The sequence below is a fragment of the Octopus sinensis genome, linkage group LG25, assembly GCF_006345805.1.
Source record: "Octopus sinensis linkage group LG25, ASM634580v1, whole genome shotgun sequence".
Classification (NCBI taxonomy): domain Eukaryota; kingdom Metazoa; phylum Mollusca; class Cephalopoda; order Octopoda; family Octopodidae; genus Octopus; species Octopus sinensis.
The window spans coordinates 8,195,675-8,211,776 of record NC_043021.1 but is presented as its reverse complement, the minus strand read 5'-3'; the positions used below and the strand labels follow the sequence as shown (position 1 = coordinate 8,211,776).

The 16,102-nt window shown below is 37.7% G+C and overlaps 1 protein-coding gene across 2 annotated transcripts; it reads left to right on the top strand.

The window, feature by feature from the left end:
* Positions 1-732: 732 nt before the first annotated feature.
* LOC115224258 (heat shock protein HSP 90-alpha) lies at positions 733-10,495 on the top strand. Of its 2 annotated transcripts, none has more exons than XM_029795067.2 (7): positions 733-889; positions 6,850-7,566; positions 7,653-7,865; positions 7,994-8,350; positions 8,532-8,679; positions 9,435-9,703; positions 9,826-10,495. In XM_029795067.2, the coding sequence occupies exons 2-7, from the start codon at positions 6,850-6,852 to the stop codon at positions 10,273-10,275; spliced, it is 2,154 nt and encodes a 717-aa protein (XP_029650927.1). In that variant the 5' UTR covers positions 733-889; the 3' UTR covers positions 10,276-10,495. The 2 variants fall into 2 exon arrangements, with proteins under 2 accessions (XP_029650927.1, XP_036369163.1); XM_036513270.1 differs by having other exon boundaries at positions 7,650-7,865.
* The last annotated feature ends 5,607 nt before the right edge of the window (positions 10,496-16,102 follow it).

Here is a 16,102-nt window from a genome sequence, read left to right as displayed (position 1 = left end):
CCCTTCTGGGCAGTAAAGAAATATATATGTGTGTGTGTGTTTGTGTGTATATGCTTGTGTGTCTGTGTTTGTCCCCCCAATATCGCTTGACAACCGATGCTGGTGTGTTTACGTCCCCGTTACTTAGCGATTCGGCAGGAGAGACCGATAGAATAAGTACTAGGCTTACAAAGAATAAGTCCTGGGGGTCGATTTGCTCGACTAAAGGCAGTGCTCCAGCATGGCCGCAGACAAATGACTGAAGGTGTTTATCGGTATTAAAATGTTTTTTTTAAAAAAATCTATGACAGGCGCAGGAGTGGCTGTGTGGTAAGTAGCCTGCTTACCAAGCACATGGTTCCGGGTTCAGTCCCACTGCGTGGCACCTTGGGCAAGTGTCTTCTACTATATATATGTGTGTGTGTTTGTGTGTCTGTGTTTGTCCCCCCAATATCGCTTGACAACCGATGCTGGTGTGTTTACGAACCCGTTACTTAGCGGTTCGGCAAGAGAGACCGATAGAATAAGTACTAGGCTTACAAAGAATAAGTCCTGGGGGTCGATTTTGCTCGACTAAAGGCGATGCTCCAGCATGGCCGCAGACAAATGACTGAAACAAAGAAAAAAAAGAAGAAAGACTATAACAGCAATCTCTATTAACGGAGTTATGGCCCTTCAGTTGGCTCTGCCTGCCTATATGTGTATGTATATGTATGTATGTATATGTGTGTGTGTGTGTATGTATATATAATTGCTCGCCGCTACTAACTTCCCTCACCACGTGTTGTAGTAGTTCTTTCTCACTCACTGAGAGCGAAGAGGCCGATTCAGCAGCAGAAATACTTCTGTCTGTGTACAACACCTCTCATATTAGCTTGTAAAATTTATCAGATTTTTCTCATCATCCAAGGTATGTGTCTCAATAATTCTATTATTTGTTCCTTTATCAATATTTTCCTCTTCTATAGAAAAGGTTTGCAATATAAATTCTTCAGTGGCCATTTATCTAACAATGAATGAAATTGATCTATCCTTTTTCTAATTTTTATTTTTATTTCTATGTATCATGTTTTTAATTAAATACATTTAAATGTATTATAAATATTTACCAATGTGAATCTATAAGCTGTTGTATTTTTTCAGCACAGTGTAGAATGTTCCAGATAGTTCCTTCTCTCGCACCAGAGAAAACACCGGGAATCTTTCCGCACGCTTGACAGATTTGCAATAGCCTGTCCTCGTGGAGGGAGAAAAAAAAAGGAATATAGAAATGGGGAGTAAAGCCAAATTTTAGGAAAAAAATTTCAGAATTTTATTCCTAAAATTTGTATAAGGATTGCTAAAAAGAAAAATTAACCCCTTCCTCCTTTATGAAGCACGACCACCACCACCACGCACTTGCCTTTTCCCAACCATTTTTAGATCTTTTGTGTTGGTCCCTACATTATAAAGAAATTAATCAAGTATTCCGTTTCTACCCTATATGCATTCCATTAATAGCCACTTTATTTCTTTTTTGGGGGGGATTTATGTTTTTAATATTGACGTTGAGTCTGCTAAAAAAAATTTCCTGCTAATTTTTTTTTTTCTTTTTTTACAACCTAAATTGTGTTAATAATTAATTAGGAATCTCGAACCAATTTTGAAAATGCAGCATTCTGGTTTAAACACCCCATGTAACACCTCATAACTTTTTTATTTTGGGGCATTTTCAGAAAGTTTTTGCGAATTTATGCCCTACGAACGGGAATTCATACAATTATGAAGGAAAAAAAAAAAACTTTTGGTGTAATTTAAGAGCGATTTGGCTGTTAATTTCAGCACATCTTACAACCTCGACAAACCTTCCTTGTTTCTTTATCACTCTGACATGTATTGATATTTTTTTTTTTTTTTTCTGAAAATTCAAAAAATAAAACTATGAGGGGTTATATGGGATGCTTTAGACCAGAATTCCACCAATATATTTATGTTAATTACATGGATGACGAACATGAATATATTGTAATGTCTTACAAAATAGAAAAAGCAATGTATGTATGTATTCAATAAAGTATTTGATATTGTACTGTTTTGCTTTCTGAAAATTAAAAAAAATACTGTCTCACCATTAGGATGAGAACGTAATTACAATGGAAATACACTTCTAATATTTTATTATAACATTTCTGCAATTTAGATTCAAACAAAATGATAAACAGCTGCAAAATCCCTTGACGCTAATTAGTTTCTGATTAATAATTAAGTGGGGGAGGGTGAGAAAATTACGCAGATTTTTTAATGTTTGTTCAAAACAAAAATCTGAAAAATTTAATAGATTTAGCTTTAAGAAATCTCCTCCTAAGCATATAGATGTTAAAATATATTCTTGATATAATCTCATTTATGTCTTCCTCTGCACCAAATCTGTCTCCTTCAGACCTTTACAATTCATACCCCTCCATCGCTCTTATTAACCACAGCACTATTTACTCAGCTTCTGTTATTATGAGAGCAGAACTACAGAGTCCGTTCCTGTTTTGTACTACCAGTTCTCTCTCTCTCTCCTTGGAATTAATACCCTTTGTCACCTGTCCCGCGTCCGCGGCATCTTAATTTACCACTGAACACCCTCTTGTATCTACCATCGGCGCCCTCCCCAACCTTTATACATATACATCCCTCACTATATCAACCTCTACATATGTCACTGTGCACCCCACTCTCATCTACCTCCAACTCTATTTTACATTCGTATCCCTATTTCTCCTCGATCTACGATTTTATTATACTGCTACCCTATTCCATATTTTTTTTTTTTATTGCTACCTTTCTGACCGACACTCTCCTATTCTCTTCACCTTTCTACCCCACAAACTAATATTCACCAATGGATACCCATGCTCCCTATTCACTGAATTCACTTTTCCACATCTCAACCAGCTATCTTCCTCCCCCCCTTTCACATTCATAAAAACTAGCCACTGGCCCATCTCCTGTTCTATTCTTTTATTCAGATTGTATAAAACCCTAACACCCCATCACCACTATTTTTTTCTTTCTCTCCAGCTGGGGTAGCCATGCATCCCCTCCATAGCAAGACACCTGTTTCTACCCTGCTTTAGCCTCTCAACATGTGACATGAACCCACCTCCCTTAAAAGCCCACAACCACCCAGTTAAGGCTGTCTTTTGTGTTATTTTTGACCTCATTTGTGCCTGTGCCAGGAAAAAGAAAAATACCCAGTACACATGGTCAGCATTAGGAAGGGCATTCAACTGTAGAGACCTATGCTAAACCTTGTATACAATGGAGTTCAACACAGTTTGTTAGAGCCTTTTTAAACTATCTTCCTTTAAAAAGAAATTTTTTTAACTTAGATGTCAACTAGCATGGTTTTTATAGTGACAGATTTCCTGTCAACTCCTCTACTAATTTGACGGCATCTTAAATGTTTTGACCGAGGGCAACAATGCAAAGTAAAGTTTTTGACAGTCAACCACAACTGAAGAAATTAAGCTACTGCAGCAGATATTTCCTGACAAACTGAACCCGTTATGTAACCAACAGAAATTTTGCTCTCAAGACCTTGCTAAATCTGTGCTATGTTGGCTCACCTCTGTTTATCTTGTCATATGAATGACATTGCAAACATCGTCAAATAAAAGAAAGAGAAAAAATGATTTTTAATCTTTGCATATGACTCTAACTCTAGAAAGTCAACAGAGTTTGTGACAAAGCAAAATCTCCAATCTGATCTTGGGGTTCGGTGATTCCACAGGTAAAACACATGCTGCTAAACTAGGAAAAACTCAAGCTTTCAAAAAGGGAATATACTTTTAACAGCCATATTCTCCTCCCTTCCTTGTAGCATCAAATTGTATTAGGCTTAAATGGCATTGAAAAGCAGTCTAAGTGGGAGTACACCCCATCAACAATATACTTAATTTGGCCTGCAGAATATGCTCATGGATCCATTTTTTTTGGCTTTACATTTGTCAATGCTCACCTTGAGTACTGCTGCCTGTTATGATCTTTTTTACACAAAGCAATTGAAGCACTCCAGAGATCAATCACAGAAAAAGAAATTGACCTGACAGGCCTTGATAATTAGTATCTCTATCTTTCCCAGTGTTGCCATGGGCACAACATTATCTGCACAGTGGTGTTGATATTCTACCAACACTATGAAAATGATACTGGTGTCAAATTCACAAGTCACCATTTTTGTTTTTAAGATCAATAAAATATCAGTTAAGTAATGAAGTTGGTTCCTAATATCTTAGATGTGATAGGAATTCACTAAAAGAATTGATGTAATTATTATTACAGAAACTTGGTGCTGGTCCAATTTCGTTTCTCGCTTGGCACATTCCACTTTTCACACTTTACAGGAAAGTTTATGAATCGAACAAGATGTTCGATTGCTGAATTTTAAGCTTGATTCACATATTTGGCTCTGAAGCAGTTTCCATTTCGTAACCAAGTTGCCACTGATAACTATTTATCCATTTTAGACATTAACCCTTTAGTGTTTAAACCGGCCATATCCGGCCCAAATATTCTAAATGTTTTACATTCAAACTGGCCATTTCTAGCTTCTCACACCTAACCTACAATGACATTCTAAAAATACAGAATCATATCATTGAAACCTGAAAGCTGTTAGACAATGCATGATTAATTCAAAACAATTTGAGTGAAAAAGTATTACATTTAATAGAGAAATTTGTGAACACCAAAGGGTTAAAACATTTTTTTTTCTTTTGAGATTTTATCTTGATCTTTTTTTACTTAGCTTCTCATTTCTTAAAATACTCATTACATCTTGTTTAGCCCTGGGTCATCTTTGATTAGACTGACATTTAAATGTAGACTATTTAAGATGTTAATTTTAGATTTGGTTACTGTTTCTATCTGGTTGAACGATTGCTTGCAGGCTCCCTCGTGTAGCTATTGTTGGTGCAATACAGGAAAACCTGAAACAAGACTAGTGAATATGTCTATTACTAGTGTATTTAGACCTGCTATGAAGTCTGTTTTCTATACCTGGGAAATAAATTTTAAATGCAGGGGTGGCTGTGGTAAGTAGCTTGTTTACCAACCACATGGTTCCGGGTTCAGTCCCACTGCGTGGCACCTTGAGCAAGTGTCTTCTACTATAGCCACGGGTTGACCAAAGCCTTGCGAATGGATTTGGTAGATGGAAACTGAAAGACGCCCGTCATATATATATATATATATGTGTGTGTGTCTGTGTTTATGTCCCCGTTACTTAGCGGTTCGGCAAAAGAGACTGATAGAATAAGTACTGGGCTTACAAAAAGAATAAGTCCTGGGGTCGAGTTGCTTGATTAAAAGGCGGTGCTCCAGCATGGCCGCGGTCAGATGACTGAAACAAGTAAAAGAGTAAGAGTATGCATAACTAAGGCAACAGTCCAAGCTGAATTCATCCTCTGCTAAGATATCTGTAAAGCAATGAGAGGATTTGTTCATTGTCCTTGGTCTAACCCTTTAGCATTCAAATTACCCTGTCAAATGAAATGCTCATTTATTCACATTGTTTTGAATTAATCCTGGATTATCTTGTAGCTTTGAGATTTTAATAAGGTAACTTAATTTTTAGAATATTGTAGGGCTGGTTTGATCATAAAATAGACAGAATATTTTGGTCAGATTAGACACTAAAGGGCTATGGTAAAGTGGTCAGCAGTTTGGCTATTTTGTTATTGCTCAAGTGACTGCTGTCACTGATATTTGTTGTTTAGTCTCAAGTCAGCCATATTTGAGCTAACTTAAGAACAGACGTTTGTCTTCAAATGTGCAAGGAGATTCAGGATCACATTAACCTCCAATGTCTTTTTTCTAAGATAATGTGATATGCGGAAGTTTGACAGCTATTTGTAACAGCTACATGGTTTCTGGTTCAATCTCACATCACAGCAGCTTCCAAAAACCTTGGGTAAAAATATTTAATCAACAAAACTTGGGAAACAACCCCTGGTCCAGTTTATCTCTACTGTTTGATCTGTGGTTATCTTTTGGCATTTGGACCAGGTTTCCTGCTCTGTCATTTAAGTAACAGGTATGTCTATCATCATCATCATCGTAGTTTAGCGTCTGCTTTCCATGCTAGCATGGGTTGAACAATTTGACTGAGGACTGGAAAACCAGATAGATGGCTGCACCAAGCTCCAATCCGATCTGGCAGAGTTTCTACAGCTGGATGCCCTTCCTAATGCCAACCACTCCGAGAGTGTAGTGGGTGCTTTTACATGCCACCGGCATGAGGGCCAGTCAAGAAGTACAGTAGATCTATTTGAGGACAGATTTATGTTTATCAAAAAAGTGTTGAGTATAAAATTAAACCTTTTCTATAATGTTATACAATAAAGCCACCTTCACCTTCAACAACTGCTTCTGTTTGAGATCTAATGTATTACCTGGAAAAACGATATATAAGGATTTGCAAACTGACTCCCTTCATCGAAAACCGGTGATTGCCGTACGCCGAAGACAGGCAAATACCTAGAAACTGCAGTCCGTGCGTATCACTTAGGTTGGCGAGAGAGGGATGACCTCCCTTTGCAAATACCATAAGGGCACAGAAAGTGTGCCTAAAGCCAACTGGAGACGATGATCTCCTGGGGCTACAAGCTACAGTAACACCCACCCTTAGTGGTTAGCCATATTGAGATGGCTAGTATACCTTACATTGTCATGCAGTTACTGTTTACATCTCGTTCAGAGATTTATTATTGCTATTATTTTACTACTGGTAACCTATTGTAACATTGTATTAGTCAAATTCACTAATTGAAAGTTCATTTTATTAGATACAATATAATCCTAATCAGTGATGTCTTTAATGACTTTTTTTTTCTCCTTCAGATGTCCACTGAAACTGCTGATGGAGAAGTATTTGCCTTCCAGGCTGAAATTGCTCAGTTGATGAGCTTGATCATCAACACTTTCTATTCCAACAAAGAAATCTTTCTCAGGGAGTTGATTTCCAACTCTTCTGATGCTCTTGACAAGATCAGATACGAGTCTTTGACTGACCCTTCCAAACTAGACAGCGGCAAGGAATTATACATCAAGATCATCCCCAACAAGGAAGCTAACACATTGACCATTATTGACACCGGTATCGGCATGACCAAGGCTGATATGGTCAACAACCTGGGTACCATTGCTAAGTCTGGTACTAAAGCTTTCATGGAAGCTCTGCAGTCTGGTGCTGATATTTCTATGATTGGTCAGTTTGGTGTCGGTTTCTATTCTGCTTACTTGGTTGCTGATAAAGTGATTGTTGAATCTAAACATAATGATGATGACCAACACACCTGGGAGTCGTCCGCTGGTGGTACTTTCACCATTAAGACCTCAACCAGTGAGCCACTTGGCCGTGGTACCAAGATTACTCTGTACCTGAAGGAAGACCAGGCTGAATACTTGGAAGAGAAACGTATCAAAGAAGTGGTTAAGAAACACAGTCAGTTCATTGGTTATCCCATCAAACTGCTTGTTGAGAAGGAACGTAGCAAGGAGGTGTCTGATGACGAAGAGGAAAAGAAGGAAGACAAAGAAGATAAAGATGAAGAGGGTGTAAGTATATATTCTTTAACAATGTGTGTGTGTTTGTGTCTGTTGATCCAATTAAACTAATGAAGTGGTGTGTTTTGTGTTGACAGGAAGATAAGATTAAGATTGAAGATGTAGAAGAGGATGAAGAGACATCAAAAGGCAAGAAAAAGAAGAGCATCAAAGAAAAATACTTTGAAGATGAAGAATTGAACAAAACTAAACCCATCTGGAGTAGGAACCCTGATGATATTAAAAATGAAGAGTATGGGGAATTCTATAAGTCGTTGACCAACGATTGGGAAGAACATCTTGCTGTTAAGGTGAGTTGATTCATTTGGTTAAAACTATTTTTATTCGAATGGCTTCACTTTGAATGATTTTTAACAGTTTTTATTTAAAAAAAGAAAATAATTTCTGTAATGATCCTGGGTTTTTTTGTGTTTTGCAGCATTTCTCTGTTGAGGGTCAACTGGAGTTCCGGGCTTTGCTTTTTGTCCCCAAAAGGGCTCCTTTCGATATGTTTGAGAATAAGAAGAAAAAGAACAACATTAAGTTGTATGTACGCCGAGTATTTATCATGGACAACTGTGAAGACTTGATCCCAGAATACTTGAACTTCATCAAAGGTGTTGTGGATTCTGAAGACTTGCCTCTGAACATTTCTCGTGAGACTCTGCAACAGAGCAAGATCTTGAAAGTGATTAGGAAACATTTAGTAAAGAAATGTATTGAGTTGTTTGACTCAGTTGGTGAGAACAAAGATGAATACAAGAAGTTTTATGAACAATTTTCTAAGAATTTGAAGGTAAGTTATATGGATTTTTGTCTCCTATCGTCAAATTATGATATCAAGATTTTTTAATTTTTTTTTTGTAAATGTAAGAAATCTCTTTCTCGAATTTTATCCGAGAGTATCTATGTACAATATAGTTGTCTAATAGTCATTCTTTATAATGTAACAATGAAATTTCTATTTGTTTTGGTAGCTTGGTATTCATGAAGATCACACAAATAGGAAAAAATTGGCTGATTTCCTCCGTTATCACACCTCCAGCTCTGGGGATGAGATGTCTTCTCTGAAAGATTATGTGTCCCGCATGAAGGAGAATCAAAAACACATCTATTACATAACAGGTAAGTCATTCATGTATCATGAAAGCTCAAGCTTTGAGAAAATTCTTCAACTATGGGTTATGCATGAAACCTTTGTTATTGGGTTATAACTTTGATTACCCTCAACCACATGCATGTTCAGTTCATCAAATGGCTGTGTGGTTAAGGTTTCAAGTTCAGCCCCACTGTGGCACCTTGAGTGTCTTCTCAGACCAACCAAGGTTTTGTGAGTGGATTTGGTAGGTGAAAACTGAGAGAAGCCTGTCATATGTTTGAATCTCCTTGTCTTGATATCACATGACATTTTGTAAATAAATGTCATTTCTGATATTCTGTGAAAGCATGTTTGATCATGGGGAAAATATTACCTTATTTGGAAACAGAAGGTTGGTGACAGAAAGGGCATCCAGCCATAGAAAATCTGCCTTGTTAACCCTTTAGCATTCAAATTAATGTCAAAAGTAATCCTTATTCATTTACATTTAAAAAAATTAATCTGGTATTATCTTGTAGCTTCAAGATTTGAAAGATGTAATTGTTTATTTTTAGAATGACATTGTAGGGTAAGTGTGAGATACTGGTTCTGGCCAGTTTGAGCATAAAATGAGCAGAATATTTGGGCCGGATATAGCCGGTTTGAACACTAAAGGGTTAAACTCTGTTTGATCTGGTTTTCATTTGGATGAAGTAATTGATGAGAACCAGGTAAATTTTCTATTTACGCAGAAACTGGTTTTTCTGTATGTAAAAGTGGCATAATGTTCTTGTATTTTAAGGTGAGACCAAGGATGCTGTTAAGAACTCTGCCTTTGTTGAGAAAGTAAAGAAATCTGGCTGTGAAGTGGTCTATATGGTTGACCCAATTGATGAATATGCTGCTCAACAGTTGAAGGAATATGATGGCAAACAGCTGGTGTGTGTTACCAAAGAGGGTTTGGAACTTCCTGACGATGAGGAGTCTAAAAAGAAGCTGGAGGAGGATAAGACAGCATACGAAGGCTTGTGTAAAGTCATCAAAGACATTCTGGACAAAAAGGTCGAGAAGGTTGGTAGTAGTTTATATTTCATTTAGTTGCTAAATTATAAAATTGTTAGTGATTTTTTTGTTTTATGTTCTCCATGACTAACTTCAATAACTTGAATTATTGTTTCCTCTGTATGTTGCAGGTTGTTGTATCAAACAGATTGGTGGACTCTCCCTGCTGTATTGTCACTAGTCAGTATGGTTGGTCAGCGAACATGGAACGTATCATGAAAGCTCAAGCTTTGAGAGATACTTCAACCATGGGTTACATGGCTGCTAAGAAACATTTGGAAGTAAACCCTGATCATTCCATCATTAAGGCATTGAAGAGCAAAATAGATGCTGATAAAAATGACAAAACTGTGAAAGACTTTGTAATTTTAATGTATGAAACCTCCCTGCTGTCGTCAGGTTTTAATCTAGATAACCCACAATCACATGCCTGTCGTATCCATCGAATGATCAGGTTTGGTCTTGGTTTGGACGAAGATGAAATCTTGGATGAGACTGCATCTGCGGAGACTGCTGATACCGAGATGCCAGCATTAGAGGGAGATGATGATGACTTGTCTAAAATGGAAGAAGTTGATTAAAATTTAGTTTTCCTAAACTCTCGTATCTCAATATTTTGTGTAAATTATTTCACTAATTACATTAAATGCATTTATGTATTTAAACACCTTTTTTTTTTTTTTTTTTTTTTTCTGAACTGTTGTCATGTTTTTGTCTTCTTCCTATGTCGAAACAGTGCTTTTAGTGTAAGCTTCATTAGATTGTTAGGCATAAAGACATTTAAGAAAGTGTACCAAACTTATAGAAATAGCAGATTTGCATTGAAATATGGTTAGTTCATCCTTTTCATTTCCTATATAAATTCATTATTTTCATTTTGTTTCTGCTATACAACCAATTTGTTTCTGATTCTTCCTATGCTATAGAAAATAAATAGAGAAAAATAAACTAAATAGCCTTCTCGTGTTTTATTTTGATTCTTCGTTTTAATAGTGGTAAAATTAATTGGTAGGGATTAAAAATAAAATGCTTTTAATCTGTTTCTGTTTGTATCTTTTTGCATGGTGATGTTCTCTGAAGAACTGGTTTTTTTTTTGTACAGTTAAATGGACTTTGTTAGTATTTGCCTATGAAATAAGAGTAGAACTTGTTTTTGTTCAGGTAGGCAAACTGGAGCATGTGTTGTACTTGGGACAAAATATGAATCAGTAATCCAGCACCCTCTTACTCTTTACTCTTTTATTTGTTTCAGTCATTTGACTGTGGCCATGCTGGAGCACCGCCTTTTAATCAAGCAACTCGACCCCGGGACTTATTCTTTTGTAAGCCCAGTACTTATTCTATCGGTCTCTTTTGCCGAACCGCTAAGTAACAGGGACATAAACACACTGGCATCGGTTGTCAAGCAATGCTAAGGGGACAAACACACGCATATATAAATACATATATACGACGGGTTTCTTTCAGTTTCCGTCTACCAAATCCACTCACAATGCTTTGGTCGGCCCGAGGCTATAGTAGAAGACACTTGCCCAAGGTGCCACGCATTGGTTATCTTCCTTACTCCATTAATAATTTGCTTATTGCTGTCATCACTGATTATAATGTCAGTAGCACTATCCTTAACCTTTGTTTTATAAGCATCTTGTGCCTTTACAATTTTTAGGATTTAACCTAAAAATTGCAAAGGCACAATAAATATTTATTCATTGTGCCTTCACAATTTTTAGGATGTAACCTAAAAATTGCAAAGGCACAATAAATATTTATTCATTGTGCCTTCACAATTTTTAGGATGTATCCTGAAAATTGCAAAGGCACAATGAATAAATATTTATTTATAAAGGCAGAATAAGTAAATAAATCATTTTAACTGTATCTCATAGTGAATACTACTTTAATAGTTTGTGATGTTAAAACCCCCCATGGAAGGAAAACAGACAACACTTGCAGGACACTGCCTGCACATCTGCATCCATGAGAGGTTTCCTTTCGATCAAATTAGATGATTTGGTAGAAGTGGGTTTTTTTTTTTTTTTTTGTTAAGAATACAAATGTAAGGGCTTTGAGAAATAAGTGGCCATTTCCAGTCTGTGCTTTTTATCCATTGTATACTCAAAGTGGCCCCTGATCCAGCTTCTTGCAATGTTCTAAAAGTAATCGCCTCAAAATCCCAAACCTGTGAGATAATGCATAATTAATTCAAAGCAATGTGAATAAGACAAACATTACATTTGACAGTCATCTGAGTGAATGAAGGGTTCAGGGTCTGTTAGTTCTGTACAGATGTTTGTTTTGAATCCTACAGGTATCCTTCAACCTTTTTACCATTGTTTTAAAATTCACTTTTCTGTGCTTACATAAGTTAGACAGTCTTTCGAAACAGATTTTCTATAGCCAGAAACATTTTTTTTTTCTTGCACATAGGCGCAGGAGTGGCTGTGTGGTAAGTAGCTTGTTTACCAACCACATGGTTCCGGGTTCAGTCCCACTGCGTGGCGCCTTGGGCAAGTGTCTTCTACTTTAGCCTCGGGCCGACCAAAGCCTTGTGAGTGGATTTGGTAGATGGAAACTGAAAGAAGCCCGTCATATATATGTATGTTTGTGTGTGTGTGTGTGTTGTCCCCCTAGCATTGCTTGACAACCGATGCTGGTGTGTTTATGTCCCCGTCACTTGGCGGTTCGGCAAACGAGACCAATAGAATAAGTACTGGGCTTACAAAGAATAGGTCCCGCGGTCGAGTTGCTCGATTAAATGCGCTGCTCCAGCATGGCCGCAGTCAAAATGACTGAAACAAGTAAAAAGTGATATGTCAGCCTTCACCTTTTTCCAAGCAAGGGAGTTCCCTTTAGCCAAACAAGTTTTTGCAGAATATTGGAAAGGAACGACTCTACTCTTGACAAGCATTTGTTTACAGCTTTCATGCAATATCAAGACAAGATGCTAACATAGACACTTACGTCTGATGGACTTCTTCAAATTTCCCTCAACCAACCAAATCCACTAACAAGGCTTTGATCAGCAGGGTGCTATATGGAAATGAACCTGAAACTATGTGGTTGGGAAGCAAACTTCTCAACCACTTGGCTATATATATATATATCTTGTTTCAGTCATTTGACTGGCCATGCAGGAGCACCGCCTTTAGTTGAGCAAATCGACCCTAGGATTTATTCGTTGTAAGCCTAGTACTTATTCTATCAGTCTTTGGGGGGGGGGGTCAAAAAATTAAGTACTAGTTGCATACTGGGGTCAACCTAATCGACTGGCCCCCTCCTCTAATATTTTGGGCCTTGTGCCTAGAGTAGAAAAGTATATTATTCTCTTTTAATTATGGAAGGAAGAAAATTAAATCAATATCATAAACTGATTTGTATAGAGAATCCACAGCATAGTGGAGTAGCTACTGCACTTCAAGTTCAGCCATAGTAAAACAAGGATTTGTTAAAGCATTACCAACATAGTAATAACATATGTTTTCTAATTCATCCAATATTTAACCCTTTAGTGTTCAGAATACTCTGTTAAATGTAATACTTTTTTATTTAAATTGTTTTGAATTAATCATGCATTATGTTATAGCTTTGAGGTTTCAATGATGTGATTGTTTATTTTTAGAATGTCAATGTAGGTTAGGTGTGAGAGGCTGGATATAGCCAGTTTGAATATAAAATATGTAGAATATATTGGGCCGGTTTAAACACTAAAGGGTTAAATTTATTGTATACATGATTTTTTTTTTTTTTTTCAAAATATTTTCAATTTTTGATTTCATGGCCTCACATCAAGAGATGTAAACTAGTATTTTCTTCTGGACAATTTGAGAATATTGAATGGAGAGGCCTCATAGCAAAGACAATGTTCTGTTTTGTGGAAAACAGGACGGCACCCTGCTACCATCAGAGAAACGGCTCTACTGATTATGCTGAAAAAGAATAGGTAGAAATCTCATACAGAGCACTTGGTATGAACTGGTTATACAAAAAGTAATAGGATCAGAGGTAGGCTAGACTTTGACTGTGGCAGAAGCACTGATGTAGGGACCATGAGCAATAGATTCTTCTAAAGGGCGGCGAGCTGACAGAATCGTCAGCACGTCTGGCGAAATGCTTAGCGGTATTTCGTCTGCCGCTACGTTCTAAGTTCAAATTCCGCTGAGGTCGACTTTGCCTTTCATCCTTTCGGGGTCGATAAATTAAATACCAGTTACGCACTGGGGTCGATGTAATCGACTTAATACCTATGTTTGTCCCCTCTGTGTTTAGCCCCTTGTGGGTAATAAAGAAATAGGCATTAATGTGGTCATCATTTAACATCCATTTTTCCATATTGGTATGGGTTGGATGATTTGAAAGGGGCTGGCTAGGCAGAAGACTGCACCAGGATCCACTGTTTTGGCAGGGTTTTTATAGCTGGATGTCCTTCCTAACATCAACCACCTTACAGAGTGGACTAGGTGCTTTTTATGTGGCACCAGCACTGGTCAGGCCTGTTTTGGCATGGTTTTTACAGCTGGATGCTCTTCCAGACACCATGATTTATATATACAGGGTGGCTCAAAAGTAGGTTTACAGTTATTTAACTATCTCTTTCGCATTCATATATCAACAGTTTAGATCTTAATTATAAAAAAATATGAAACCATAATTCTTTGGTAATTTAGTTTTGTCAAGCTCCCTTTTCAGTTTGTAAGATAGAAATATAAATGTAATAAAATGTTTTAAAAGAAATTTAAAGTGCTTATGGGATAATTGTAAACCTACTTTTGGGCCACCCTGTATATAGATGTAGGACTGCATTGAATTATTCATATCCGACATACCCTGTAATCTTCCTCTCTCTCCCAGGTTATCCTTGTTGACATTTGTTACTCTCACTGTTGCACCGTTTGGTCTCTCTTGTATACCAGCAAATACATAGCTTCTTTTACTGTCTGTCTTCCTTGTGTATGGATTTAGTTGACAAACTGAAAAAAGCCTTTATGTGTGTGTTTATGTATGCATGTACCGTTGTGGAGGTGCAATGGCCCAGTGGTTAGGGCAGCGGACTCGCGGTTTCGATTCCCAGACCGGGTGTTGTGAGTGTTTATTGAGCGAAAACACCTAAAAGCTCCATGAGGCTCCGGCAGCGGATGGTGGTGATCTCTGCTGTACTCTTTCACCACAACTTTCTCTCACTCTTACTTCCTGTTTCTGTTGTACCTGTATTTCAAAGGGCCGGCCTTGTCACTCTCTGTGTCACGCTGAATATCCCCGAGAACTACGTTAAGGATACACGTGTCTGTGGAATGCTCAGCCACTTACATGTTAATTTCACGAGCAGGCTGTTCCGTTGATCGGATCAACCGGAACCCTCGTCGTCGTAACCGACGGAGTGCTTCCATCCATGTACCGTTGTCTCAACATTGTGTAATGGTTGTAACCAAACATCACCATCACAACCGTGCCTATAAATGAGGTGAATGCAACACAAGGGCAGAAGTTAACAGAGATTTAAGGCAGCGAGCTGGCAGAAACATTAGCACGCTGAGCAAAATACTCAGCAGTATTTTGTCTGTATTTACGTTCTGAGTTCAAATTCTGCCAAGGTCGACTTTTCCTTTCATCCTTTCGGGGTTGATAAATTAAGTACCAGTTACGCACTGGGGTCGATGTAATCGACTTAATCTCTTTGTTTGTTCACCCTATGTTTCGCCCCTTGTAGGCAATAAAAAATAAGAAGTTTACAGAGATTCCTGAGAAGATGGGTTGGACACTTGACCATGATACAAAATGAATCACTTTGTCTACAATGAACACCAAACTTTATTGCCTCTCACCAAAAACATGAAAAACATAGGTATTTCATTTACACCTCTAGCCATATACAAATAAACAGACATTCCAGGCATACAACTCAATACTTTCAGAAATGAATCTCTGTAATGTCTTTTATGTAAATAAATTTGTTGAAAACTTTATTAGGTGACTTGGTTTTGCTATAGAGAATAATTATGTATGCAGCTGCAAGCTTCATTTATTCTCATGCCAGCAAATCTATATCCTTGCAACAGACATGTCTAAAATTAATGCGTTTTGTTTTCTGCAGGCACCACTTGCAGACATTCTCACACGCGTGCACTTGATCCATTTATTTTTCTGCAGATTCAGTTGCAGTCAATTTCACTTGCACACATACTACAATGGTGTTCCAATACTTCATCACCGTCGTCGTTTAACGTCTGCTTTCCATGCTAGCATGGGTTGGACGATTTGACTAAGGACTGGCGAACCAGATGGCTGCACCAGACTCCAATCTGAACTGGCAGAGTTTCTACAGCTTGATGCCCTTCCTAACGCCAACCACCCCGAGAGTGTAGTGGGTGCTTTTACGTGCCACCGGCACAAGAGCCAGTCAGGCGGTGTATT

Excerpts from the sequence above, each read along its gene's own strand:
- LOC115224258 (XM_036513270.1), top strand. The coding sequence starts at position 6,850 with ATGTCCACTGAAACTGCTGATGGAGAAGTATTTGCCTTCCAGGCTGAA. Across the intron at positions 7,866-7,993 it reads AAGAACATCTTGCTGTTAAG|CATTTCTCTGTTGAGGGTCA; the intron begins GTGAGTTGATTC and ends TGTGTTTTGCAG. Across the intron at positions 8,351-8,531 it reads AATTTTCTAAGAATTTGAAG|CTTGGTATTCATGAAGATCA; the intron begins GTAAGTTATATG and ends TTGTTTTGGTAG.